We start from the raw sequence: 27,787 nt of genomic DNA, 5'->3' as shown, positions 1-27,787 counted from the left end.
AAATAAATAACACTGGTTTACAGCCAAAAATGCTTTGGAAATAAATATAGACAAATGTTATTAATTCTGGGTCACTGAGAATGAAAATGATGCCTAAAACTGTGGATTGGCTCTAGTTTTAAAGTTATGCTATTCAATAGCACAGCAAATGCTTAAGTCATCGGTCATTGTCAGGTGTGGAACAAATTTGGTTTTAGGCCCTGAAGTCAAGGATGATGCAATCATAATGAAGCTTATATCACTCTGCTGAACAAATGACCCTATATCAGCTCTAGAAAGCATAAAGCAGGGGTGGAAAACTCCTGGAGGACCGCAGCCGGCAGAGTTTAGTTTCAACCCGTACCTGTAGTTTTCAGAGAAGCCTGAAGGACTTGATGAGCTGGATCAGGTGTGTTTAATTAAAGGATTAGTTCACTTCCTTATAATTTACTCACCCCATGTCAACCAAGATGTTCGTGTCTTTCTTTCTTCAGTCGAAAAGAAATTCCAGGATTTTTCTCCATATATTGGACTTCAATGGGGTCCAACGGGTTGAAGATCCAAATTGTACTTTCATTGCAGCTACACGATCCCAGCCGAGGAATAAGGCTCTTATCTAGCCATTAAAAAAAACACAAATGCTCATCTTGCACTAGCTGTGATGCGCCACACATTAGATAATCACGTTGACGTAGGCGGAAATACAGACCTAGTGTTTATAAAGCGAATGTGCAAAGACTATAAGTCAAACGCCATTTACAAAAAGTAAAAATAAATACAAGATAAATCAAGAATGTCGGATGATTTTGAAGTTGGAGGAGAAAATGAGATGGCGTTTTTCGCCTACGCCAGGTTACCGCCTGGCCTTTCCAACGTGATTACATAATGCGTGAAGCTGTGGATGTCCAAGACCGACATTTGTGGTTAAAGGGATACTCCACCAGTTTTTCTTATTAAACTATGTTATTCCCTTAACTTAGCGGTATTAGCGGAATACCATAACAAGTGCTTTTGAGCACTTCGACTTGGCGCAATAATATCTTCACTCGTGAAAAGTCCTCTTACCGGCTCCCGCTTCCTCTCCCTCTGACATTTCCGTCAATTCAACGAGAGGAAGCGGGAGCCGGTAAGAGGACTTTTCACGAGTGAAGATATTATTGCGCCAAGTCGAAGTGCTCAAAAGCACTTGTTATGGTATTCCGCCATACAATATAGTCATCAATTTTAAACGCTTAGAAAAGCGCAACGGTTTATTTTGTGTCACCAGCCCAGGTCAAGTTACACTACTCGAGTAACTGTGTTTACATAGGGAAAACGTGGAAGTGTTTGGTCGCTTCTCTGCTTGGCCCATATTTAATGCATGGGCTAAGCTAAGTGCTAACATAGTTTTGCGGCAATACAGAGCGATATAGTGCACGAAATGAGACGAGAGAGGTATGTATCAACTCGTCTTAGTTAAGGGAATAACATAGTTTAATAAGAAAAACTGGTGGAGTATCCCTTTAAAAACTATATATATATATATTTTTTTTTTTTTTTAGAAAATGATCGATGGTTTGGCTCAATAAGACTCTTTTTCCTCGGCTGGGATCGTGTCAAGACTTTGAAGCTGTGCTGAAACTACACTTTGGATCTTCAAACTGTCGGACCCCATTGAAGTCACTATATGGAGAAAGTTCCTGGAATGTTTTCCTCAAAAACCCTAATTTCTTTTCGACTGAAGAAAGAAAGACATGAATATCTTGGATGAAGTCGGGGAGAGTAAATTTTCAGTAAATTTTAATTCTGAAGTGAACAAATCCTTTAAGGTTGAAGCTAAAGACTGCAGGGCTGTGACCCTCCAGGAACTGAGTTTTGCACCCCTGTCATACAGCGTTGAGCTCATTTCTGTTTAGCCAAAGTGAGCAGAGATGCCTCGTACTTGTGTGAGCAGTGCAGATAACTTCAAATGGAGCAATCAATGCTTGCAGACTATTGCTGGACAGTGACAAGAGATGCTCCATTTAATGAGACAAGCCGAGACACGCTGAGTACACTGACTGGGACTAAACTATGTACATAATAGTTTTTTGCCTTATGTTTCATAATACATTTGATTTATATAACCCTTTTCTGATTTTTGAAGTGTTGCATAAACAGGACAGGTGACAGGTACTATCTACACAATTTACACAGACATCAAATATTTGCAGCGCTCTTTCAGAAACCCTCCACCTTCCCCAGCTCCACAAGTATACAGTAGATCTGCTACGGGTAATTCATGTACGCTGTATTGTAGAGCAGCAGCACGTGTTACTTTCTCACAGCAGCGTGTCGTGTGTGTGTGTGTATTGGCATAACAGGTTCAGTACTTGCTCTGCAGCAGATATCAACATTGTCATATCCATTACCATAGATATACAGTGTGTGTGTGTGTGTGTGTGTGTGTGTGTGTGTGTGTGTGTGTCTGTGTCTGTGTGTGTGTGTGTGTGTGTGTGTGTGTGTGTGTGTGTGTGTGTGTGTGTGTGTGTGTGTGTGTGTGTGTGTTTTATTTTAAATTAACATAAAAATAGAGATAATATAAATATATTGTTATTACTTTTATTTCTAATTTTAAAAAAATATGTCACTGTATATAATATTATGATTACAATCAATTCACCTTTTTCTACAGGTTAGATAGTTGCTACTCCTGTGGGCATAAAATCCACTCCACATTTCAAGCAGTTAAAATGAAGATCCACTTGAAACTGCAAAACTTGGATGAGCAAACACAATGAGGGATTGATACACATCTGGGAAACACAAAGCTGATATTCAGCTGCGGTCTGAATGAGTTTTTGGTCAGATGAGCTGTATGTTTTCTCATCTCTAAGTAGGCTATCTCTGTCCAATAAACAAATTACCAATTATTGCATACGTAAAAATATGAGTATGTACTATTGATATATATTGTCACAGTTGTGTTCTTTTTAGTTTAGTTTCATTGGACTTAATTGGTCTGCTATCTTCATGTCACGTGTCATCATCATTATCAGTTCATCTGTATCACCTGTGTTTAGTTAATCACCATCATCATCATCATCTGTTTCACCTGTGTTCTGTCAATCAATGTTCATCTGTGTTTGTATTTAGTTCAGTCAGTTTTTCATTGTACTTCTGCCCGTCTTCTATGTACCTGTTTGAGTTATTATTGTAAGTAAAACTCCTCATCTCTTTCTGCCTGCACCACACCGTGACAAATATGTATATATGACAAGTGACATTATTTTTAAAACCCAAAACAGGTTAAAAATGTGGGGGATTTCGGTGCATTTTTGTACAGCAATACATCATTAGATGTGGGCCTTACACGTGTGCAGTGTTGTGGTGCTTGGAGACTGGTGTTGTTATGCCTGTACATCTGGAAATGGAAATGATTATCTGAACAGCAAAACGGTCCAAGTCTAGAACAACGCCCTACAGAAGAAAGAAATTAAATAAAACCAGTTTAGCACAAGAAAGATCAACCCTTCCCCACAACCCATCGCGCTTTGGACGGGGATTCTACAATAAACACAAGTGAAAAGTGTAAAAAACTAAAGACATTGAGGATGCGCGGAAGTTTAGATAAAGGGGTTTGAGTGATTAATTATCAGTATCTAACCTGACGAAAATGTATTTATTCAACGTTATATTGCATCTGCAGCAGCATTGTGAACTTTTGTGAAGATATGTTTAGCCCATTACCTTTAAATGCATCATTATATTCAAATTGCAAACACATGAGTCTCCGCATGAAAGACCCACGACTGGCAGATGAACGTGCTCTCCGAAACGGTAGGAAATCAAATTAGATTTTTAGCGGCCCCCAAGTTAATAAGATCGTTGTGACGGAAGTAAATCAAGTTTTGAAGTCAATTAAAACTAACCTTAGTTGGACAATAACTTTATTCTAGAGCTGCTGTAAAGAAACCAATCTGTTACTCTAATTTCCTAATAAGCTGCTTTGAAACAATCCATATTGTTAAAAGTGCTAAATAAATGAAGTTGACTTGACTTGACTAGATTGAATGGAGGATTTTAACTGTGACAAGATGATTGACAGGGCATGTTTACGGTGACAGGATACACGCAACAGATCTGTCCGTTAAAAATGACGCACTTAATGACTATCTGAAACATTCTAAAACTGAAGTGACTATAGACCTTATGCACCAGAGAAACGTGGGCGCCGTCATCTTTAGAATATTGTCTTTGAACTTCCGTTTTTGTGGTCGCTCTGTATATTTCTATGGCATCGCTGTCCAGGAGTAATTAGCTGCTGAAGTGGATTTACTTATTGTAGAGTTAACAAAAGTTATCATGAGCATTGTAATGTTTATCATAAGCATTGTAAAGCAGATGGCTTGACAAATGTCGACCGGGAATTTTTTTACGAGCAGTTCATTCAATGCAGAATGAGCGCAGCGCTGAAAAGGGGCGGGGCTACATAAGATTCTAAGACGCTTACAAACTGTTTCCAACGACTGCAGCAGATTTTAAACTCATGACTGAGGCCAAAACGCGTTAGAGTCAGAGACAGTTGCGTTCAGTCAAAGTAGGACTATCAAATTGCATTCATAATCGGCATTACAGTCGCTAAGTGTTTCCCGGGCTTAAGTGTGAACGTGAAAGTAGGCAGGCTGTACTGTACCAACTAACTCAGGGGGTACTAAATTGTGCTATTGAAAGAAACTGTAATTTGCACTACTGTCTGTTAATAATAAATTAAACAACCTAGAATTGGGGATTTGTTGCTTTTTCCTGTATCGTATCGAACAGTGACCCCGAAACCGGGGTAGGCTACGTGCTGAACCGCGAACTTCTGTGTACCGACAGTTAAACCCCTGATATGCAGGGTATTGAATTTTTCTTTGAATGCATGCTTGATTTTCACTAACGTTTTTACATTTTGCACGAGAAAAAAAAATACCAGTCACATTTTTATTAGAATATGTAAAAATCTAGTTCTTGAAATGTTGTAGGGCAAAATGAACAGCTTAACAATTCAGACCTTATCCTTGAAATCAAATAATCCTCTCATTTAACAGCTCAGCTATAAGGAGGGAAAGAATTTCACTGGCGTCACTTACAGTAAAGGAGATCTGGGTTTGTATAACCCTCCGCGAGGAGGTACCCACTAATATAAGGGTGAATCCTTGTCGGAGAGAGCAGAATCTGGTGCAAAGGAAATTACTTCAGTAATATGAGTACAGATGATTTTCATGGAAAACACAGGCAAGGTAATTCAAATTGTATCCCTGTTATCTCAGGCATTCCTCAAGCAGAGCTGCTATAACATGCCCTGTGACTAAAACCCAATTATTTCTCAACGCCTTAGAGACCTAGTGTTTCTTGTTGGACAGCCGGAAAGAATCACGTATTCCCAGTATAATGAATAAACCAGTCGAGTGTGTTTATTTGCATGTGAGATTTATAATGTGATCAAGGGGTGGCTTAAGTACAGGATAAAAAGGGGAAGTTTCATTCTGGGGTCCTGTCCTAACTTTCTCTCTCACTTATACACACTAACAGCTCTGAGAGATACTTTTACATGTTCTGAAGGCATTCTGGACAGCGAATGACGGGGTAAGATAGCGGAGAACAACTCAGAACAAGAGAAGAGGTTTTTGTCCAGCTGATCTAGTGTCCTCGCAGTCAGACAGGGAGCATGTATTTGGACGTGGCCCTCTGGTGCGCCGGGATCTGGTCGATTCTGAGTTTAGCCAATGGACAACTGACCAAGCAGGAGGAATCAACCATCGTGGACATGCACAACAAGCTTCGCTCTCAGGTTCAGCCCAGCGCCGCCTTCATGCAGAAAGTGGTAAGAGATGCACCTGACTGGAGAAACACATGTACACAACATATTTCGCTTTGGTTCTAGTGGTGAAAACCTGATTGGTCCAAGAGTGACTGAACAAAAAGTCCATGCAAAAATGTCTTTACCATTTAAAAGTTTCGGGTAAGTAAGATTTTTTTTTTTTTTTTAAAGTAGTGTACATGATGTATAGAAAATAACTTTCCCAACCACATGTGTGTGAAGTCTGAGTTTGATCTCAGACTGTTGATGTTTTGGTCTCTGGATGCTCTTATGAGGTCAAAGCATCTAATCCTTAACCATCAGTCACTGGAATCATATATTTAATGGTCTAATTACTGCTGTAAACAATAATTATCACATTAATATCCATTAATTGTGTCATGATGCTTATTCATTAGACTCCCTAGTGTTTTGAAGTTAATTGTGCTAAGGAATGCAGTAATCATGATTGTGGTTTACCAAATGAAAACTGATCCTAAAAGTATTAAATCACTCAGCATAAAGTCATTTAGTATCAATGTTAGTATTTAAAATGTCCCTTTAAGAAGCATTGTTGCTGTGTAAAACACACCTCAACTTGTGTCGTGTGAATTCATGACAACTTCCTTTCATATAAAGTCCCTCTTATAAAAAAGGGACTTTTCGCATAGAAACCATGAGTCCGGTTGATTTTGACTGAATGGAGTGTGTGTGGATGCATGAAATACCATTGCGCAACGTGTGTGTGTGACATGCTGAGGAATGTGAATGTTATACGAGACCGCAGGAACACTATGCTGAGTGTGAGTGTTTTAATAAAGCCCCATGTGGATGAAATCTCACTTATGTTTTAGTTAAGATCATCATAAGTTTTAGCCGAAATCATGCTTGCGGCACTCCTGTAAACCCACCCTAAACACGCGCCACACAATACAAAGGTACACCAGCAAGAGGGAGATACATTTTGACAAGAACAAATCAATTTTGGGCTAAACGTGTATTGTAACGCAAGCGTTACTGAACATGTACCGAGTAAAATATTACTGAAAATTGATTAGTAATGCCTTACACTACTGCATTACAGCAAAAAGTAATGCGTTACTGTATACGGATTATTGTAATGCGTTACTCCCAACAATGATCCTAATACTATAGACCTATACCTGAGAAGCACTGTTTATCTAATTTGTATCTTCGTTCTATTGTATTTATTTGTGCTATTGCGTGTAATTTGATAATTTGTTCTTATTTTATTACTGACTGTTTACTTATCTTTAATAATGGTTTACATATTATTAGTTAGACTAGTAGTTTTAGCTGTGGTTCCAAAACTGGAATAGACAATTGTGAATTCTGTCATTACTGCCTGTTTTTAAGAACTTTTTTTTTGCAAAGTCACCGGCCATTGGCAGGTGTGGCAAAAAGTTAGTTTCAGGCCCTGTATATGTATGTATATATTCCCCTTTCATTTTAGCATGAAATATGACCAGGCTTTGTGAGATGTTAATTGCATAAATTATAATATAACATAACTCTTAAATAAACTAATGCCGTTTACATGATTATAATTAAGTAAATTGTTCTTTTGTCACAACTAAAAAACGTCAAAGTCAAATAACATCAAACTTGTTTCTGTCGTTTAAGGTGTGGGACGAGACACTGCGTGTGGTGGCTGAAGCTTACGCAGCAAAATGCATCTGGAAACACAACCCTGACCTTGAGAAACTCATTTTGGGTGAAAATCTCTTTGTCAGCACTGGACCTTTTAATGCAACCAAAGCAATGGTTAGCTGGTAAGAAAAATATCTTAACTAAAACATAAATGAGAATGAATGACTGATGCCCAAAAGAATAAATGCCAATGATCTGTGATATCCGGAAATATTACCTATAAGCATTAAAGCAACTCATTTCTTTGCACCGCAGGTTTGAGGAAAATGTGGATTATAACTATGAAAACAAGTCCTGTCCTAAAGACAAAATGTGTGGCCATTACACTCAGGTAAGCACAGTTTCCATTCAATGTGTTTGATATTCACAGTATGACTATGCAGATGTGACAATGCGTTTCTGTTGTTTTTACAGATGGTGTGGGCAGACAGCAATAGAATCGGCTGTGCTACTCAACTCTGTGACACTCTTGAGGGTCTAGATTTCAAGAAGGCCACTCTTCTAGTCTGTGATTACTCTCCTGCGTAAGCGTTTCATTAATCCAAACTGAACATCAGCTCAGTCTCAGTGTTCTAGAAAGTGTGTTCATTCTAGAACATGGCCAGTTTTACAATATTTATAGTGGTATAATTTGCAACTTAACATCATATGAGTTCCTATACAAATATTTCTATCTAGAAGTCTATACCACCAGCTAATACTGAAACCGTTTTAAAACTATATCTTAAGTAGTGGTTCTCAAACTTTTCGAATGACTCGAGGACCATTTGTAAGTCGCTTGGATAAAAGCATCTGCTAAATGATTAAATGTAAATGTATATTTTCAAAGGCAACCAAAGATATTTCTGCTGTACTATCAAAGCAGCTTGTTTTCAAACCTTTTTGACAATAGTCATTTTATATATATGACCGTTGTTGAAGTAATGAATTAAAAAATGAAGAGAAATACATTTTTAGTGGTTTAAGCTTATATAAAGATATTTAAGCCATCTAGTAGAGAACCGCTGATATAAAATACCCTTCACATAATAAATTTTAAATATCTATTAAATCCATCCTTCCTCTTTTCCTTCATTTCAGAGGAAATTTTGAGGGATTAAATCCATACGTGTCTGGAAAGCCGTGTTCAAAGTGTCCAGAAAACCTGCCAGTGTGCGAGGAGAAAATCTGCGGTAATTTGAAAACTTTATCAGTGCAAATCAACTTAAAGCTAACATGAACTAAATCGTTATGGAAATTGCCATAACTAAACTGTCTACTTTTGTTGTACACCCTCTCAATCTCTATTTCCTCAGTGAGTGAGAATCTCTTCCAGCCATCTGAGGAGCCGGATGTCACTGAAGATCCGACTGTCTTACCTGAGCTTTCCCAGAGTACCATGGAAACGGACTTCACTGAAGATCCGACTGTCTTAACCGAGCTTTCCCAGAGTACCATGGAAACGGACTTCACTGAAGATCCGACTGTCTTAACCGAGCTTTCCCAGAGTACCATGGAAACTGACTTCACTGAAGATCCGACTGTCTTAACCGAGCTTTCCCAGAGTACCACGAAGCAGGGAGTCACTAAAGATCCGATTGTCTTACCTAAGCTTTCCCACAGTACCACGAAACCTGTCGATGTTCCCCGAGAGCCCACACAAGTGTCTGTTAAAGCAGATGAGACCGGCATGGAAAAAACAACCAAGAGTCATGGATCAAAGATGGAAAGAGTCTCAACTCATCTACTGATGCTCATTGGGATAGTGCTTGTTTTGTGAGTCTGGAGTGGATGAGATCCTTCATAACCTGATGAGAAATACACATAAAATGTGTGCACTGCAAAAAATATATTTTCTTGTTATCCAGTTCAAATATCTAAACGTTCTTAAATCAAGATACATTAATTTGAAGCAAAATGACTGAAGATATTGAGTCTTGTTTTATGAAAAATGCATCAATTTGTTTAGCTTAAAACAAGAAACAATATCTCTCATTGAAACTCCTGACTCATAATCACCAAAGGCTTTGATTAGGACAGCAGTAGCATATATATGTATGGTAGAAAACTAAGACATTAAGAGTAAATTAAGTTATTTGAGAAACAAACCAAAATCTTTGAATTTAACCTCTTTTTTCAAATCTTTTAAGATGATCTCGTGCAAGCCTGTTTTTATGGAAGCTTGTTTCCGCCATGGAATTACAAATAAGGTATTGCGACTTTTTGTCTCACAATTCGGGCTTTCCCCCTACAGAATTGTGATTTTATATAAACTCTCAACTGCAAGAAAAAGTCAGAATATTTTTAATTTCATGGCAGAAACAAGATTCTATAAGATTTAGATCATCAGCTCTTCTCAGTGTCTTTAAGGTTACTGTAAGATGTGTCAATTTAGCTGGAAAATATTATGTTTTGAATTTGGTCTTTTTATAGATTGATAGTATAGTATTAGTTTTAAAGAATGTGAGAATTATTACAATGCACAAGTACATGCATGTATTGTATGTAGAGTATATATTTTTTATATGTAGGCTAAATGTCATTTATTGTGTTAATTTAAAAGCTGGTGAAAACTGGAATGGAAAAACCTAAATGAACTTGAATAAATATTTTGTTACTCCCCATTTTTTTCTTCTAATGATTTCTCCTATTTAAAATTACCTACGGTGGTCATTTTCTTTATGTAGTCAAATGTACACTTATCCCTATTTTGGCAGTGACAACTTTTATGCAGTCACATAATAGATCATCTCCATCAATCATAATTCACTGTTGATGCTGTTCAATGTTGGACCCAACAGACATCACTACATGGCAGTATAACTCGGTGTTGACATTTTCTATTTTAAAGGATTTTAAGCAAATATTTTCTTTTGCTTCATAATACATTTGATTTATAACCCTTTAGCTGATTTTTAAAGTGTTGCATAAACAGGACAGGTACTATCAACACAATACACAGGCGTAAAATGTTTGCAGCGCTCTTTCAGAAACCCTCCACCTGTATAGATCTGCTATGGGTAATTCATGTATGCTATATTGTACAGCAACAGCAGAAATAACCAATAGCAGATCTATTCTACCAAGGCCAAACATATCAACTCCACACATTTCAAGCAAATAAAATGTAGATCCACTTGGAACTGTTAATCTTGGAAAATGGATGAGCAAACACAATGAGGGATTGATACACATCTGGGAAACACAAAGCAGATATTCAGCTGTGGTCTGAATGAGTTTTTGGTCAGATGAGCTGTGTGTTTTCTCATCTCTAAGTATCTCTGTCCAATAAACAAATTACCAATTATTGCATACACAAACATATGAGTATGTACTATTTAATCAATATATATGATGTATATATGACAAGTGACATTATTTTTAAAACACAAAACAGGTTCAAAATATGGGGGATTTTGGTGCATTTTTGTACAATGTTGCAATACATCATTAGATGTGGGCCTTACACGTGTGCAGTGTTGTGGTGCTTGGAGACTGGTGTTGTTATGCCTGTACATCTGGAAATGAAAATGAGTATCTGAACAGCAAAACGGTCCAAGTCTAGAACAACGCCCTACAGAAGAGAGAAAATAAACCAGTTTAGCACAAGAAAGATCAACTGTTCCCTTTCAAAACCATTAGTAAAAACTTTATAGTCTCTTCTCTACAACTCTTCACTGGATAGACACATGCAAGTGAATTACGATCAAATGTACTAACTGATAAACAAAGGCATCTGTTCAGTTTAGACAATCCATCAGGTCATTAACACGGGACACATCATGTAATCCTACAGCAGAGTCCGACAAGTGTTTGAAAATAAGTTCCCTAACATGCGGATGAAAATCACTCAAACAGGCACATTAACCCCCCTTATACCCTTAAAGGGATAAGAAAATTCTGGAAAATTAAATTCTGTCATCAATTACTCAACCTCATGTTGTCCAAAACTTGTATGAGTATCTTTCTTCTGTTGAACACAAAAGAAGATACACTATATTGCCAAAAGTATTGGGACACCCCTCCAAATCATTGAATTCAGGTCTTCCAATCACTTTCATGGCCACGGTTGTATAAAAATCAAGCACCTAGGGATGAAGACTGCTTTTACAAACATTGTGAAAGAGTGGGTCGCTCACAGGAGCTCAGTGAATTCAATCATGGTATCTTGATAGGTTACAAGTGCAATAAGTCCATTAATGAAATTTCCTCACTACTCAATATTCCACGGTCAACTGTTAGTGGTAACAAAGTGGAAGCAATTGGGAACAACAGCAACTCAGCTACGAAGTGGTAGGCCACGTAAAATCACAGAGCGGGGTCAGTGCATGCTAAGGCTCACAGTGCTCAGAGGTCACCAACTTTCTACAGATTCAAGACCAGACCTCCAAACTTCGTGTGGCCTTCAGATTAGCTCAAGAACAGTGCGTAGAGAGCTTCATGGAATGGGTTTCCACGGCCGAGCAGCTGCATCCAAGCCTTACATCACCAAGTGCAATGCAAAGCGTTGGATGCAGGGGTGTAAAGCAAGACGCCACTGGACTCTAGAGCAGTGAAGATGTGTTCCCTGGAGTGACGAATCACGCTTCTCTGTCTGGCGATCTGATGGACGAGTCTGGGTTTGGCGGTTGCCAGGAGAACGGTACTTGCCTGACTGCATTGTGCCAAGTGTAATGTTTGGTGCAGGGGGGATTATGGTGTGGGGTAGTTTTTCAGGGGTTGGGCATGGCCCCTTAGTTCCACTGAAAGGAACTCTTAAAGGGTTAGTTCACCCAAAAATGAAAATGATGACATTAATATCTCACCCTCATGTCGCTCCAAGCCCATAAGACCTCCGTTCATCTTCAGAACACAGTTTAAGATATTTTAGATTTAGTCCGAAAGCTTTCTGTCCCTCCATTGAAAATGTATGAACGATATACTGTCCTTGTCCAGAAGGAAATAAAGACATCATCAAAGTAGTCCATGTGACGATCAGTGGGTTAGTTATAATGTTTTGAAGCATCGGAAATACATTTTGGTCCAAAAATAACAAAAACTACGACTTTATTTAGCATTGTATTGTCTTCCGGTTCTGTTGGGGATCCGCGTTCAGTGACGCTGCTGACGTAAGACGCTGCTGTGTGTGGCTGGTGCTGAGGGAGACGCATGCTGGAAACAAAACAATCTTCACAAACATGTCTAAGGATTTCCACACAGAGGAAGACTTGCATTTTTTTGCCCAGCCATATTTATTTGAACCCGAATACACAGACGCACCAGATACCCGTCAGCAGCGTCTTACGTCATCAGCGTCATTGCGAACTCGTGAACGCGGATCCCCAACAGAACCGGAAGACAATACAATGCTGAATAAAGTCGTAGTTTTTGATATTTTTGGACCAAAATGTATTTCCGATGCTTCAAAACATTATAACTAACCCACTGATGTCACATGGACTACTTTGATGATGTCTTTATTTCCTTTCTGGACAAGGACAGTATACCGTTCATACATTTTAAATGGAGGGACAGAAAGCTCTCGGACTAAATCTAAAATATCTTAAACTGTGTTCTGAAGATGAACGGAGGTCTTACGGGCTTGGAGCAACATGAGGGTGAGTCATTAATGACATCATTTTCATTTTTGGGTGAACTAACCCTTTAATGCTTCAGCATGCCAAGACATTTTGGACAATTTCATGCTCCCAACTTTGTGGGGACAGTTTCAGGATGGCCCCTTCCTGTTCCAACATGACTGCACACCAGTGCACAATGCAAGGTTCCGATAAAACACCTTTGGGATGAATTAGAGCGGAGACTGTGAACCAGGCCTTCTCATCCAACATCAGTGCCTGACCTCACAAATGTGTAAAAATCATCATAAACACACTCTAAACCTTGGGTGCCGTCTACTTTTTTTTTTGAGTATTTTAAGTTGTTTCCGCTGTTATATTGATATAAAATAATTTGGCATTGTGCCAATTTGTTTCCAGGGTATCGAAATCTCTTTTGAATGCACTCTGACTTTTCACTTTGACTTTTTGCATTTTGTACAAGAAATTAAAAAACACTCACATTTTCATCAGAATATGTAAAAACCTAACAATTTTCATTTGCACTATATTAACCCTATTTTATTGCTCTGTGGCTATTATTGATTGCAATGTATTGTTAACTCTGACTTCCAAAGTACATACTTTATTATCCAGTGTTGGTTTGTGTATGTAGTTTTCATGTAATATGAGCCCCGGTGTTTGTTTGTTTGTATTTTTGCTTTGTTTTTGTACATTATGTTTGTTGTTATAAACATGTAATTTACATTTCTGTGTAAGTGTTCATGAAAATGCAATAAAAAACAGCATTTTTTAAAAAAAAACTCTAGAATATGAAAAAATAGGGTTCTTGAAATGTTGTTACTTGAAAGGAACAGCTCAACTGTGTTGTCAATTTTGACAATTCAGACCTTATCCATGAAATCAAATAATCCTCTCAGTTAACAGCTTAGCTATAAGGAGGGAAAGAATTTCACTGGCATCAGTTACAGTAAAGGAGATCTGGGTTTGTATAACCCTCCGCGAGGAGGTACCCACTAATATAAGGGTGAATCCTCGTCGGAGAGAGCAGAACCTGGTACAAAGGAAATTACTTCAGTAATATGAGTACAGAAGTTTTTCATGGAAAACACAGGCAAGATAAATCAGATCATATCCCTGTTATCTCAGGCATTCCTCAAGTAGAGCTGCTATAACATGCCCTGTGACTAAAACCCAATTATTTCTCAACACCTTGGAGACATAGTGCCTCTTGTTGGACAGCCGGACAGAGTCACGTATTCCCAGTATAATGAGTAAACCGGTGGAGTGTGTTTATGTGCATGTGAGATGTGTAATATGACCAAGGGGCGGCTCGAGTACAGGATAAGAAGGAAGGGAGTTTCATTCTGGGGTCCTGTCCTAACTTTCTCTCTCACTTACACACACTAACAGCTCTGAGAGAGATACTTTTACATGTTCTGAAGGCATTCTGGACAGCGAATGACGGGGTAAGACAGCGAAGAACAACTCAGAACAAGAGAAGAGGTTTTTGTTCAGCTGATCTAGTGTCCTCGGAGTCAGACAGGGAGCATGTATTGGGACGTGGCCCTCTGGTGCGCCGGGATCTGGGCGATTCTGAGTTTAGCCAATGGACAACTAACCGAGCAGGAGGAATCAACCATCGTGGACATGCACAACAAGCTTCGCTCTCAGGTTCAGCCCAGCGCCGCCTTCATGCAGAAAGTGGTAAGGGATGCACCTGACTGGAGAAACACATGTACACAACATATTTCGCTTTGGTTCTAGTGGTGAAAACCTGATTGGTCCAAGAGTGACTGAACAAAAAGTCCATGCAAAAATGTCTTTACTTTAAAAAAAAATCTTACTTACCCCAAACTTTTAAATGGTAGTGTACATGATCTATAGAAAATAACTTTCCCAACCACATGTGTGTGAAGTCTGAGTTTGATCTCAGACTGTTGATGTTTTGGTCTCTGGATGCTCTTATGAGGTCAAAGCATCTAATCCTTAGCCATCAGTCACTTGAATCATATATTTAATGGTCTAATTACTGCTGTAAACAATTATCACATTAATATCCATTAATTGTGTCATGATGCTTATTCATTAACACAATTAACTTCAAAACACTAGGGAGTCTAAGGAATGCAGTAATCATGATTGTGGTTTACCAAATGAAAACGGATCCTAAAAGTATTAAATAAATCACTCAGCATAAAGTCATTTAGTATCAATGTTAGTATTTAAAATGTCCCTTTAAGAAGCATTGTTGCTGTGTAAAAAACACCTCAACTTGTGTGTCATGTGAATGCATGAGACCATCCTTGATTTATAAAGAGGGACTTTTTGCAAAGAAACCATGATTCCGGTTTATTTAGACTGAATGGAGTGTGTGTGGGTATGTGGATGCATGAAATACCGTTGCACAACATGCGCGTGTGTGTGACACATGCTGAGGAATGTGAATGTTATACGAGACCGCAGGAACACTATGCTGAGTGTAAGTGTTTTATTAAAGCCCCATGTGGTCATCCTGTCTTACTCTCTTGTATTTGTATTATGGGTGAAATTCAGAGCAGGAATATGGGGAGATTCAGTGGAAAAGGCTCTGGGTGTCGTGTGAAACATGTTATGTTCACTTAAATTTACACAACAATAGAGTGGATTGTACCAACAACAACATGCTGGGTCATATTTCACTGCAAAATGAAATGGAAAAAATTAGGAAAGAAAATAAAGCTTATTTTGCATTACAGGTTTGAGAATTTGAAGGTGCTCAATTCTCATATAAATCAATGATACAAATTAATTGAAAATAAATGGAATGAATTGAGTTCCCCTTCACCTCTTCTTGTGCCTGAATTGCCTATTTAAATATTCAAGCGCAAAAATATGCGAAAGGGAATTCAATTCATTACTCGCACGCTGTGTGGGAAGTTTAAGCATCAGAAGCACGTCCAGAAAGACCTCAGACAGTGGAACAAATTGTGTTTTTTTCCCCTTCAATGTAGGAACCCGTCTATAGGTCTGGCGTTGGGTTTGGTAGTAAGTGCGCTCTTAAGAGCTCTTATGGTAATAGGCCTCCATTTGTGAATGTAGTTTAGGCCATCGCTCTATGGCAGTGCTTCTCAATTATTTTCTGTTACGCCCCCACTAGGAAGAAGTAAACATTTCGTGCCCCCCAACTCTCCGCCACGACTGTAAATAATATAATTTGTCTATAAAATTGTTATAAGTACACCTCTGCATAACATTGTATCCTTATTAACATGAAAAAGAAATATAGATCAACTTACAACAAAGAATAACTTTATTAACATTTTTTTTAGTCTGTAACAGAAAAGACTTAAAGTGCATCAATTTGCCTGAAAAAAAAAAATTCAATCCTTATTTAAACTGTAAACATTTTTTAACCATTTGATACTAAATTTGTTTTTTATATAATCAATAAATAATAATAAATTCAAATTGATCAGCAACATTAACTCAGGAGCACAATATATAAAACACTTTGACCTATAAAAAAAATGAATAAAACAATTTGTGCTGTTTTTTTCTTTTTATCAAAATGAGGAAGCCAGGATTAATGGCTACTATGAGCACGTTTTGCAATGCACAGCTTTTCGAAGCGGGGTTTGAGGCATGATACTGCAACTCTCAGCTCCTGCTCAATGTTTAGCTGGGACCTGTACTTGGTCTTCAGTGCAGCAACAGCAGAGAAGCCAATCTCACAAAGATAAGATGTTGCAAAAGGAAGAAGAATGTCCATGGCCCTCTGCCCTAAGAGTGGATACTGCCTCTCTACAGTCAGCCAGAATTCACTCAGTGTCTGTGATGTGAACCTCAGTCTCAATGTGGAGTCAGACGTCATATCAATGAACTGGTCCTCCTCTGCAGAGCTGAAACCAGTTGGAGCTGGTGCATTGAAAGGATCTCTCACCCAGTCATATTGGGAACTGTTTTCAGGAAAGTACTTTTTAAAGAATTTCATCAGTGATGAAATATGCTCCTTAATATATGGAATCACTGAGGTGGCATCATAGTCAGTAGTGTCAACAAATCCATGCAGGTTCTCAAATGAATCAGTATTTCCTTCATCGAGTCGCCTGCCCCACATTGCAAGCTTTCGAGTGAAAGAGCTGATCTTGTCTGTGACCTGAGGGAGGTGTTTATCTTTCCCTTCAAGCTGTAAATTTAGTTCATTTAGCTTTACAAATATGTCACTCAGGTAGGCCAGTTTTGCCAGGAAGTTCTCAGCACTACATTTTTCTGCGAGGTCACACTTGTTCTCCTGCTCCAAAAATATTCGTATCTGCTCTCTGAGCTCAAAAACTCGGGACAAGACTTTTCCTCGTGACAGCCACCTTGCTTCACTGTGAAACAGCAGAGCTTGATGTTCAGCTCCAATCTCCTCACAGATAGCAGAGAAGACTCTTGTTTTTAGTGGTCTGGTCTTCATAAATTCACTACACCTACAATGTCAGTCATGACCTCACTTAATTCAGAGGAAAGGTGCCTTGATGCTAGTGCTTCTCTGTGTATAACACAGTGTGTCCACTCAGCATTAGGTGATTCCTTCTTGATAAGTGCTCGAAGTCCTTTTCTGACCCCTGCCATGGTCTGTGCACCATCACTGCAAACACCAATGCAGTTCCCTTTCGAAGGGAACTCAACAATACGTCAACGACGTTATGGGGAACGCCTCAGGCGTGACAGGTGTCTGAAATCACTATCAAATCACGTCAATCACATTGACCGGCGACAGCCCGTGAATCATTAGAGTAAAGATTAACGTGCGACCTGGAAGTATATAAGGGCGCCTTGCAACATGACAAATCATCTCATCGTCTTCAGGGACTGTTTGTTTGAAACGCTATTCAAGTATACGGGAAGGTAAGAGAAAGATGAAACGCACAGCTAAGGCAGATTGTTTTCGTAAGTGTGCCGACCCGTGTCCGAGGTTTCTGACACCGGCCGACACACACGAGCTGTTCGTTTTTTGCTTGGGTGAAGAGCACGCATGGGAGGTTCTCGAGGGAGCCCTCTGTGCGAACTGCGAGCGTTTTTCTCTTAAAACGCTCCGCTCTCGTCTGGCCCTCTTCTCGAGTGAAGGGGGTTCAGTGTCTGGACCTCATGGTGCGGGTCCCGCTCGTGCCGAGGCCGAGCGGCGACTTACATCATGGGGCTCCCAGATGGAGCTCGTCGATCGCCTCGAGAGGGTTGTTAACCTCTCAGATGATTCGACGGCTGACGAGGGCGAACTGCAGGTCGATGGGGAAGATTACTCACCGACTGTACCTGCAGGTGATGCTCTTCAGGACGCGCAGGAGATGGCTGAGGAGGTTAATGATCAGGTAGATCCTGAACCTCCTCAGCCATCCTGCCCCGTGTATGCAGAGCTGGTGGATGTGATGGAGCGCGCTGCCAACAGGCTGCAGCTGCCTTGGCAGCGCGCTAGAGGAGAGATCGCTCGCGGTAGGCTCGACGATCGGTTTCTCCCCGGCCATACACCACCAGCTCAGGTGAGCCTTCCATTCCTTCCTGATCTTCACACGGAGATCGAGAGGGCATGGAAGAGCCCATACTCTGCCCGTATTCACCGACATCAGTGGGCCAGTTTCGCTGATGTCGAGGGGATCGGAGAGCATGGGTACGTGTCAATGCCCCCCATTGACGAGACGTTCGCGAACTATCTCGTGTCTGGGCGGGCAGCGACACTGAAAGCTCCAACCCTGCCATCCAAACCGCTGAGAACAACGGCTCGTTTGAATGGCAGAGCATACACGGCAGCAGGTCAGGCCGGTGCTGCACTGCACACCATGGCAGTATTACAGGCGTACCAGGCCGACCTGCTGGGGGATCTCGACCAGGGGGCAGGGATGTCCCCTGAGGCGGTGGCTGAGCTGCGCCGCACCACAGATCTGGCACTCCGGGCTACCAAGCAAACCGCTGCCGCGATCGGACGGTCGATGGCGGCGATGGTGGCCACGGAGAGGCATCTGTGGTTAAATCTAGCCGACATCGGGGAGAAAGAAAAAGCCTTTCTCCTCGATTCGGCACCTCCGTAGAGGCGGTGGTGGGGAAGTTCAGGGAGGCGAAGGCGCGCTCAGCAGCATTTAAAACTTGTATACCGCTGAGATCCGCGTCCGTACCCCGGCAAGCGGGAGGGCCTGGCCCTTCACGGTCTGAGGACCGTAGGCAGGGCCAGCGAGCCAGTGTCGCCTCTCGTGCGCCCCCTCCCTTGAGGAGCAGGTCGCAGAGAAGGCGTGACTCCCGCAACAGAAGAGATTTGAGGGAGGTTATCCAGCGCAAACGCACACAGCGTTGGTAATGGATAACCTCCCCGGAGGGTCACAAAATCTCCCCTCTTTTCTGACCCCCAGGCGTTCATAACATCAGGCCTGGGGATGGGCCTATGATGAGAACTATGTTCTGATGGCCCACCTAGGCTTGGTTAGTGGAAACGCCCCTTTCAGGCATGTAAAGTGGCGGATCCCAGGTTTGTAAAGAACTATCTGGCGAGTCTTCAGTTTGCACGCCGCAGACCTCGTTCCCTGTATAGAGTCATGGGGTCATGTCAAGGTAATAAGGTAAGAGAACTTTATTGGATTATCAGGGCCCTGAAGTTCCCTGTTAGGTGGCCAGAACGGTAACTGTGTTAGCCTTCGGGCTGCTAGCCACCTCAGGGTAGAGTGGTTGGTCTCTCTCTTAAAATTGTTTTACTTAGAGTGTTGACTGACGCTAGAGCTTCAGATAGATCTTATGTCCGGCCCACGGGTCCGTTTGACTTCTTCCTGAGTATGTCGCCCCTTGAGCTCTGTTTGGGTTTTCATTAGGCTGAGCGATTCTGCAGCCCTTTGTATGGAATAATACAGACTATATTCTTTAGTAAGGCTGTGGCTCCTCCGAGCCCTCAGATAGATCTATGCTTGCAGGCTGGCCCTCACCAGGGGCGCCTCTGTAGCTGGCCTAGGCTGTGCCAGGGATAATAGAGGCGCTCTGCTAAAAAATTTAGCATTTCTTCCTCTGACCCTTCACTTTGTGAATATAGGTTTCTAGCATCCCTGTATAAACATCCTCCTCCCATGGGAGTCGTTTGGCCAAGGCCCGCCCCCTTCTCTGCATTCTGGGGTGACTAGAGTAATGCAGCGTGGTGCAGAGGATGGTTTATAAGGACATGGTAGGCCTCAAATAGGCCTCCGTGGTATATATGTCTTTACTGAGCAGGGTTAGGCCATCTTTCGCTTCACGAAGAAGACTGGGTTTCCGGCCCGACCCTGCCGTGCAGAACTGGCCTACGGATTTAGGCCGCCAGTTTAGGCTTCACTCACCTCGCTGAGCTACTGCTCGAGTGCTAGGTTGTAGGTGGTTGGCTTTCATTCAAGCCCCACTCCCCTAGGTTGGGCACAGATACATTTCTGTCACCCCTAGAGCCGCTGGCAGGCCCGCACCCTGGTTACCTCAGGGTGAGGTGTGAGTATTCCCCTGGGATACAGGTAGGTCTGAGCACTTCACTCCCAGTTCTGTTTTATCCTACCTCGCACCACTATGGCTCGGGTCGAGTATGAAGTAAGCTTCACTTCTTCTTTGGTCGAAGTACGCTCCCCTGAAGCCAGAGCATTGCCCTGAGCTGACGCCAATGCATAGATGGTAGGCCCCTGACTAACTGGGGCCTCCGTTGAGGCAGAGTGGCGTATGTTGTACTCCCCTTGTTTAAGGGTGCTAGCTTTCTTGCGGAGTACACTGCCATGGGCAATGTGATTAGGCACCAGGATGCTGTAGGCGCTGTGTAAACAGTTTTTCTGCCAACGAAGGCCATTAGGTAGTAGGCCTCAGCAGGCCTCCTTGATTGGACAGCCCCCTAGAGGGCACTGTAGGCCAGCTCACTTTACGTGGTTGGCCTTGGTGGTTCGGGCAGTTGACTCACTGATGGGTAGTAGGCCTTAAACAGGCCTCCTCGGAGGTGAGTCCCAACATTGTGGGACATACCTTATAGCGCTACTGGAAGCCCATTAGTAAATTATGCTTGTGTAGTATGGTTCCCAACAGTGTACTTTATGGCAGAATATGACTTGCTATTAGCTAGTAGGCCCGACCAGGCCTCCCTGATAGGCGAGTCCCCAGCTGACTGGCCTTAGCAGGCCACCTTATATTATCACCCGGACTCAGGGCTCAAAGCTACCAGTGGTTATCAGGTAGTAGGCCACTCAGGCCTCCCTGAAGGTGAATTCCCACTTAAGATGGTTATCAGGTAGTAGGCCTCACCCGGCCGCCCTGAAGGCGAATTCCCCCTTACGTTGGCTATCAGGTAGTAGGCCTCTCTGGGCCTCCCTGAATGTGAGCTTCCAAATATTGTGGCTGTCAGGTAGTAGGCCGCTCTGGGCCTCCCTAGGATGTGGGCTCCCAAATATTTTGGCTGTCAAAGGTAGTAGGCCTCACCAGGCCTCCCTGAAGGTGAGTTCCCACATACTGTGATTATCAGGTAGTAGGCTCCTCCAGGCCTCCATGAATGAGAACGGTCAGGTAGTAGGCCTCACCAGGCCTCCCTGAAGGTGAGTTCCCACAGTTTGTGGTTACCAGGTAGTAGGCCTCTCCAGGCCTCCCTGAAGGTGAGCTCCCCACATACTGTGGTTGTAGGGTAGCAGGCCTCACCGGGCCTCCCTGAAGGTGAGTTCCCACGTACTGTGGTTATCAGGTAGTAGGCCTCTCTTGGCCTCTCTGAAGGTGAGCACCCCGCATACTGTGGTTATCAGGTAGTAGGCCTCTCTGGGCCTCCCTGAAGGTGAGCAGCCCACATACTGTGGTTATCAGGTAGTAGGCCTCACGTGCCTCCCTGAAGGTGAATTCCCACTTACGTTGGCTATCAGGTAGTAGGCCTCTCCGGGCCTCCCTGTAACGTTCCCTAGTGGTGCTGGGTTTATGAAGCTAGTGGTCTCTTGCTATCAGTTTCAGCTAGCCTTAATAGGCAGCTGCTGAAGGCGAGCTTGCGCCCTGGCTCGCTAAAGTGTTCATTCTCTGCTATTGGTTCCCTCCCGGAACCTTTTCTGCCTACAGCCTGGTTTGCCTACCAGGCAGACCTTGTGCTCCCCTCACCGAGGGTCTCTATGAGCATGCGGCTTCCTGAGTCTGGTCAGACGGTCGTAGGCCTCTTGTGAGGCCTCCCAGTTAGATCAGCCCTTAGGCCTTCACAGGCCTCCTCGGTGTTTTGAAACACAGACACTGGGTTGATCCGTGGATCGAGTAGAGAAACTCCCCTCGCTAGCAAGGGTTGAAAAGCACTATGCTGAGTCATACTCTCCGGGATATCCCGTCTCTGAGATCCGGGCCGAGTGGTTCTCTGCAAGCTTCGCAGTCCCTCGGGTTGGATGCCTTACTTGAGGCATTTGTCCAGAGGCTCTGTCTTCAGACAGACAGGATTTGGCCAGACTAAGTGTCTATGTACTGACGCCAGGTCAGGCCGTCCTGGTGGCATTTCGGGGTGAGTACGTTCCCCTGAATAGTGACTGGCTGGGGTTCCTTCGGGTTCCCTAGACACATTCCCTAGAAGGGACCCCTTCTAATTGGAAGCTATGGTTCCAGGCCCGGAGCCGGCCCAGGTAGGCCTTTCATTTAACCATGTTTATGAAGGGTTTTCTTGTGAGGCTGTAGCTTGTGCTATGACCGTAGGGAATGCTGTCACTGACAGCCAAGTGTGACCTGAGGGTGAGTGGTTCTAGCGTTTCATTTGAAGTTGCTGGTTCTGACCGTTGTCACTGCCACTTGGCATTCACTCCCCTTAGCATGGCGGCGTTGGTATATCGTTCCCCATAACGTCGTTGACGTATTGTTGAGTTCCCTTCGAAAGGGAACGTCTCAGGTTACGACTGTAACCTATGTTCCCTGAGAACAGGGAACGAGACAATACGTGCCTCGGGGCTTGCCTACCGTACAGTCCCTTCAGACGATAAGGTGATTTGTCATGTTGCAAGGCGCCCTTATATACTTCCAGGTCGCACGTTAATCATTACTCTAATGATTCACGGGCTGTCGCCGGTCAATGTGATTGACGTGATTTGATAGTGATTTCAGACACATGTCACGCCTGAGGCGTTCCCCATAACGTCGTTGACGTATTGTCTCGTTCCCTGTTCTCAGGGAACATAGGTTACAGTCGTAACCTGAGACGTTCTCCCACTTTAGCCCATTCTCAGTCAGGAAGCAGTCCAGCATTTTGAATAGCTCTTCAGCTGTGGCTCTGTCTCTGACATATTTACAAAAAAGTAGATCCTCACACAGGGAGTTTGTCATGTCAAAACGCACATAAGCAATAAATAAACAGTCTTTGTTGCTGTCAGTTGCTTCATCGAACTGTAAGGCAAAACGTTTGTCTTTGAGTTTATCTACCAGCTGTTCTTTAAGATCGTTAGCAATATCATTTATACGTCTGGCGACAGATTTTGTCCCCAGAGCATGTCCCCTGCAAGCGAAAAAGGCTTTGCCCTGCCTCCACGGATGACGAGGAGCAACCAGGGGACACGCTAATGAACTTCTCAGATAAGTCCCTCTCAAATTCTTGTGTGACTGCTCTGAGTAAGGGTCTTTCCTTTATTCCCACCACTGAAACTAATGACTTTGATACCATGATTGACTTTCAAAAATTTTTTAGAACCCTGAGACTGCGGGAGTTCTTCAGTACAAATGAACAGTCGTTTCCATCTAATGATGTTACTTTTGAACCATCCACTACTCGTTCTCCTTTTAAAAGAAAATCTACCTTCATTCCATTTAAGAATAGAAACTCCTCTTTAGATACTTACTGTAGACTTGTGGAATTTGATGTAAAAAATTCACTTAAGAATAAAAAGCAATATAAAGTCTACAGTAACTTGTCGAAAATGGAGAGGGATGCTTTACTTGATCTAAGCAAAGATAACTCGGTGATAGTGCGACCTGCAGATAAGGGTGGAGCGATTGTACTTCAACGAGCTTCAGACTATGAAAAAGAAATCCGCAGACAATTGAATGATCATGTCTTTTATGAACCCTTACTTGCTGATCCTACTAACAAATTAAAAGTGTGCATTGACTCAAAGTTATTGTCACATTTTGAAAATGGTGAGTTCAGTAAAAATGAATATGAATTTCTAAAGGTAGATTTTCCAATTACATCTATTTTATATACTTTGCCTAAGGTCCACAAAGGACTAGAAACTCCTTTGAAAGGTCGTCCTATTGTGAGCGGTATAGGTAGTCTTACTGAAAACATTTCCTCTTATGTGGATTTTTATATCAAACCTTTTGTACCCACGTTGTCGTCATATGTAAGAGACTCTATGGATTTTATTGAATCATTATATAATTTTGACCTTGCTGTTGATGCTGTCCTTCTTGCCACTTTTGATGTTCAGAGTTTATATACCAACATCCCTCATACTGAGGGTTTATCTGCTTTAGAACAATTTTTAACACAAAGATCTGTGGACGAAAAACCTAGTACAGCATGTCTATTGGACTTAGCAAGTATTGTCCTAACTAACAATTTTTTTCGTTTTCAAGACGACTTTTACTTACAAGTGAAAGGTACTGCAATGGGTAGTAAGATGGCACCTAATTATGCTTGCTTGTATATGGGAGTTTTTGAAAATGACTTTATTTTAAATGAGTCAAATTCCTTTTTTCCTAAGATTTTGCTTTACAAGTGGTACATTGATGATATTTTTATGATCACTAAGGCTACACCTGCAGAGATGTTGATGTTTTTGAATTATCTTAACTCAAGGACTGAGCATGTGAATTTCACTATGGAATGCGATCCAGTAAGCATTAGTTTCCTTGATGTTCGAGTATATATAAATGACGGGAAACTCCATACCGATCTATACCGAAAATCAACGGATCGCAACACTATTTTAAGAGGCGATAGTTTCCATCCTAGACCTTTAATTAAGAGTTTACCTATCAGTCAATTTAAGCGTGTGCGTAGAATCTGTAGCACGGATGAATCATATACTCACCAATCCAATGTTTTAACTAAAAGATTCTTGAATCGTGGTTACCGTACAGAATGGATCGAAAATGCCAAAAAGAAAATCAATGAGACCTCTCAAATGCAGTGTTTGCGAAAAAAACGCGATAAGAATACGCAAGTTCTCAATGCTCCCATTTGTACGATAAAGTACTCAGCATTGGGTGCGGAGTTTCGTAGCATTTTAAATAAACATTGGCATATCATTTCAAGTGATCCTAAATTATCAGGTGTCTTTAAAAATGGTCCAAAACTAGTCTTTAAACGCCAAAATAATCTTCGTGATTTGCTTGTGAAATCTGAATATCCTTCACGCACGAAACATGGTATTCCAACTCTTCCCCCAGGGAATTACAGGTGTGGTAATTGCGCCCAGTGTGCTTTTACACACAAATGTAAGAATTTTAGTCATCCACGTACTGGTCATGATATTCCGATACGTGGTACTATTACTTGTTCTTCCACTCATGTGATTTATCTAATTCGGTGTCCTTGCGGTCTTGCATACGTGGGAAAAACATTTAGACAATTGCGTACCCGTATTAGTGAACATCGCAGTACCATTAGGACTGGTGATATGCGCAGCCCTATAGCGGCTCATTTTAGAAAAGTAGGTCATAATGTCAGCGCCTTGCAGTATATTGGCATAGAAAAAGTAACAAAACCCTCAAGAGGAGGAGATTATGAGAAAAAATTATTACAGAGCTAAGGCTTTTGGATTTATACCTTAAGCACTCTGTCACCATTAGGGTTGAATGAGGAGTTTGATATCAAGCCTTTTTTATAGTATTATTATTATTATGTATATGTGTTTATATGTGTATGCATGTATATGTATTTGTATATGTATATATGTATGGGTATGGTCACGTGCTTTGTATTTGTCACGTATCTGTCATTTGATCCCTTATGTGTGCATAATCAAGGTGATTTTAATTAATGATGATCACCTGTGTCTATTTAAAGCTAAACTTACTCTACAGTAATTATTGTGCCTGATGAAGACCTGATGGTCGAAACGTTGCCTTGCTAATAAATTCTTTGGAGCAGCTTTTTCAGTGTGCGGACTTCACACTTCTTTTTTTTAAATTCTCTAGTGAGGCCACCATTCATCTGAGCATCAAACAGACATTCTCTGTAAGATGGCTTCCTCCCTAGCGGGAGCTTTTCTACCGAGGCCACCGCTCTGTCAAGCTCCAGATAGAAGAGTCAAACATTTGGCCCTCGTCAGGCCACCTTGATAGCCACCTTATACTAGAGCAGCAGGTCTCCTCTCACTTTGAGAGTCGCTTTAAGATTATAGCTCTGAACTTCAGTCAAATAGTGACTTAGTGGCTTAGTAACTAGGTGGTGGCTTAGTAACTAGGCTTAGTAACTAGGTAACTAAATGGGTCATGGGCATTGTCAGGCCTCTCTCTCAAGAAAGTAAGAAGCAGTATGCTCAGGCCTTTAGAGTGGAGTATTGTACCTAGTTTATCCAGGTAGGCCTTAAAATTGAAAAAGGATTTTCCAATGAGCCCCTTGAATAAAATAATTCATAAGTCATAAGGTTGAATGTTGTTGGCCACTTACTGTGGCCTCCATTTCCTTGGGTTTAGTAGAGAATGTAAAATCTGTCTTGTAAAAACAAGTATTTAGAATACTTTGCTACCCATAGCTCGTATTATATCACCCTTCACCACCCAGGCTCAGGTAGAGACATATTAGTTACTCCTTCCCATTTGGGATGGTTGAGTATGCTCCCGTAGAGCTGAGGCACTGCCCGGGCTGCCGCTGTAGGTTTTACAGTAGGTCTCCTCGATAGTCCGGTGGCGTAAGACTGTACTCCCCTTACTTTAAAGGGCCAATAGCACTTCTGTTGAGTGCACTGCCTGTTTGCAATGTAAATCCTAGAGCTGGATGCACTCCCCTTATTAGGGTCCCTCTTAGAGTCCCCAGCCTCCACAGGGCTTTGAAGCACTGTGTAGATCCAGGATCGAGTAGAGTTACTCCCCTCGTTTGCAAGGGTTAGAAAGCGATATGCTGAGTTCTACTCTCCAGGATGCCCGTCTCTATGGTCCGGTCTATGAGTGATCACTGCCACTATCTGCAGTCCTCTCTATCGGATGCCTCCACTAGTGAGGCAAATGATGTTAGAGACTGTTTAAAGTGTGTAGCATGCTCTGATAGGAAAGGCCTGATCCTCCTAATGTTGTATAATGTGGTCTGTAAAGTTCAATTGATCATCAATCACAACTCCAAGGTTCCTGGCTGACCTTGATGGAGTTATGGATGACGTACCTAGCTGAAAGGAGAAGTTGTGGTGTAGGTTGGGTTGGCCGGGACCACAAGCAACTCTTCTTCTTGTCTTCATAAGGTTTAGTTGAAGGTGGTGGTCCTTCATCCAGCCAGAAATGTATGTCAGGCAGGCTGAGATGTGAACAGCAACCATCAGATCATAAGGCTGGAATGAGAGGTAGAGTTGTGTGTCATCAGCGTAGCAGTGATAGGAAAAGCCATGTTTCTGAATCACAGATCCTAGTGATTGCATGAAGATGGAGAAGAGAAGTGGTCCAGTAGCTAGATGTTGGGTCTTGGACACCTCACCCTTCCACAACAGCCTGAAGGCCCTACCTGAGAGGTAAGACTTGAACCATTGTAGTGCGCTTCCCGAGATGCCCTTCATCTTTAAAATTGACAGGAGGATCTGCTGGTTAACTGTGTCAAAGGAAGCAGACAGATCCAGCAGGATGAGAACTGAGGATTTGGAAGCTGCTCTTGCCAGTCTCAGAGCTTCAATTACCGAGAGCAGGGCAGTCTCAGTCAAGGTTGTTA

At 42.0% G+C, this 27,787-nt stretch overlaps 2 protein-coding genes across 2 annotated transcripts in view; both read left to right on the top strand.

The window, feature by feature from the left end:
- Nucleotides 1-3,114: 3,114 nt before the first annotated feature.
- The window catches only part of LOC143725824 (GLIPR1-like protein 1), a 43,282-nt gene continuing 18,609 nt past the window's right edge, over nt 3,115-27,787 (top strand). The window contains exons 1-3 of the mRNA XM_077218616.1: nt 3,115-3,153; nt 14,401-14,456; nt 14,526-14,694. Of these exons, the coding sequence (XP_077074731.1) occupies nt 14,449-14,456; nt 14,526-14,694 (177 nt within the window). The 5' untranslated portion in view covers nt 3,115-3,153; nt 14,401-14,448. The remainder of the gene's footprint in view (nt 3,154-14,400; nt 14,457-14,525; nt 14,695-27,787) is intronic.
- Nucleotides 5,342-10,056, top strand: LOC143725823 (peptidase inhibitor R3HDML-like). Its single transcript, XM_077218615.1, has 6 exons — nt 5,342-5,806; nt 7,427-7,575; nt 7,709-7,784; nt 7,868-7,977; nt 8,534-8,625; nt 8,749-10,056. Exons 1-6 carry the CDS (start codon nt 5,651-5,653, stop codon nt 9,210-9,212), a joined length of 1,047 nt encoding a protein of 348 aa, XP_077074730.1. The 5' UTR covers nt 5,342-5,650; the 3' UTR covers nt 9,213-10,056.

This window comes from Siphateles boraxobius, unplaced genomic scaffold (assembly GCF_051911475.1).
Source record: "Siphateles boraxobius isolate OS27281-9 unplaced genomic scaffold, OSU_SipBor_1 77, whole genome shotgun sequence".
Taxonomy (NCBI): domain Eukaryota; kingdom Metazoa; phylum Chordata; class Actinopteri; order Cypriniformes; family Leuciscidae; genus Siphateles; species Siphateles boraxobius.
The sequence above is the reverse complement of the archived record's forward strand: the minus strand, read 5'-3'. Positions and strand labels throughout refer to the sequence as shown.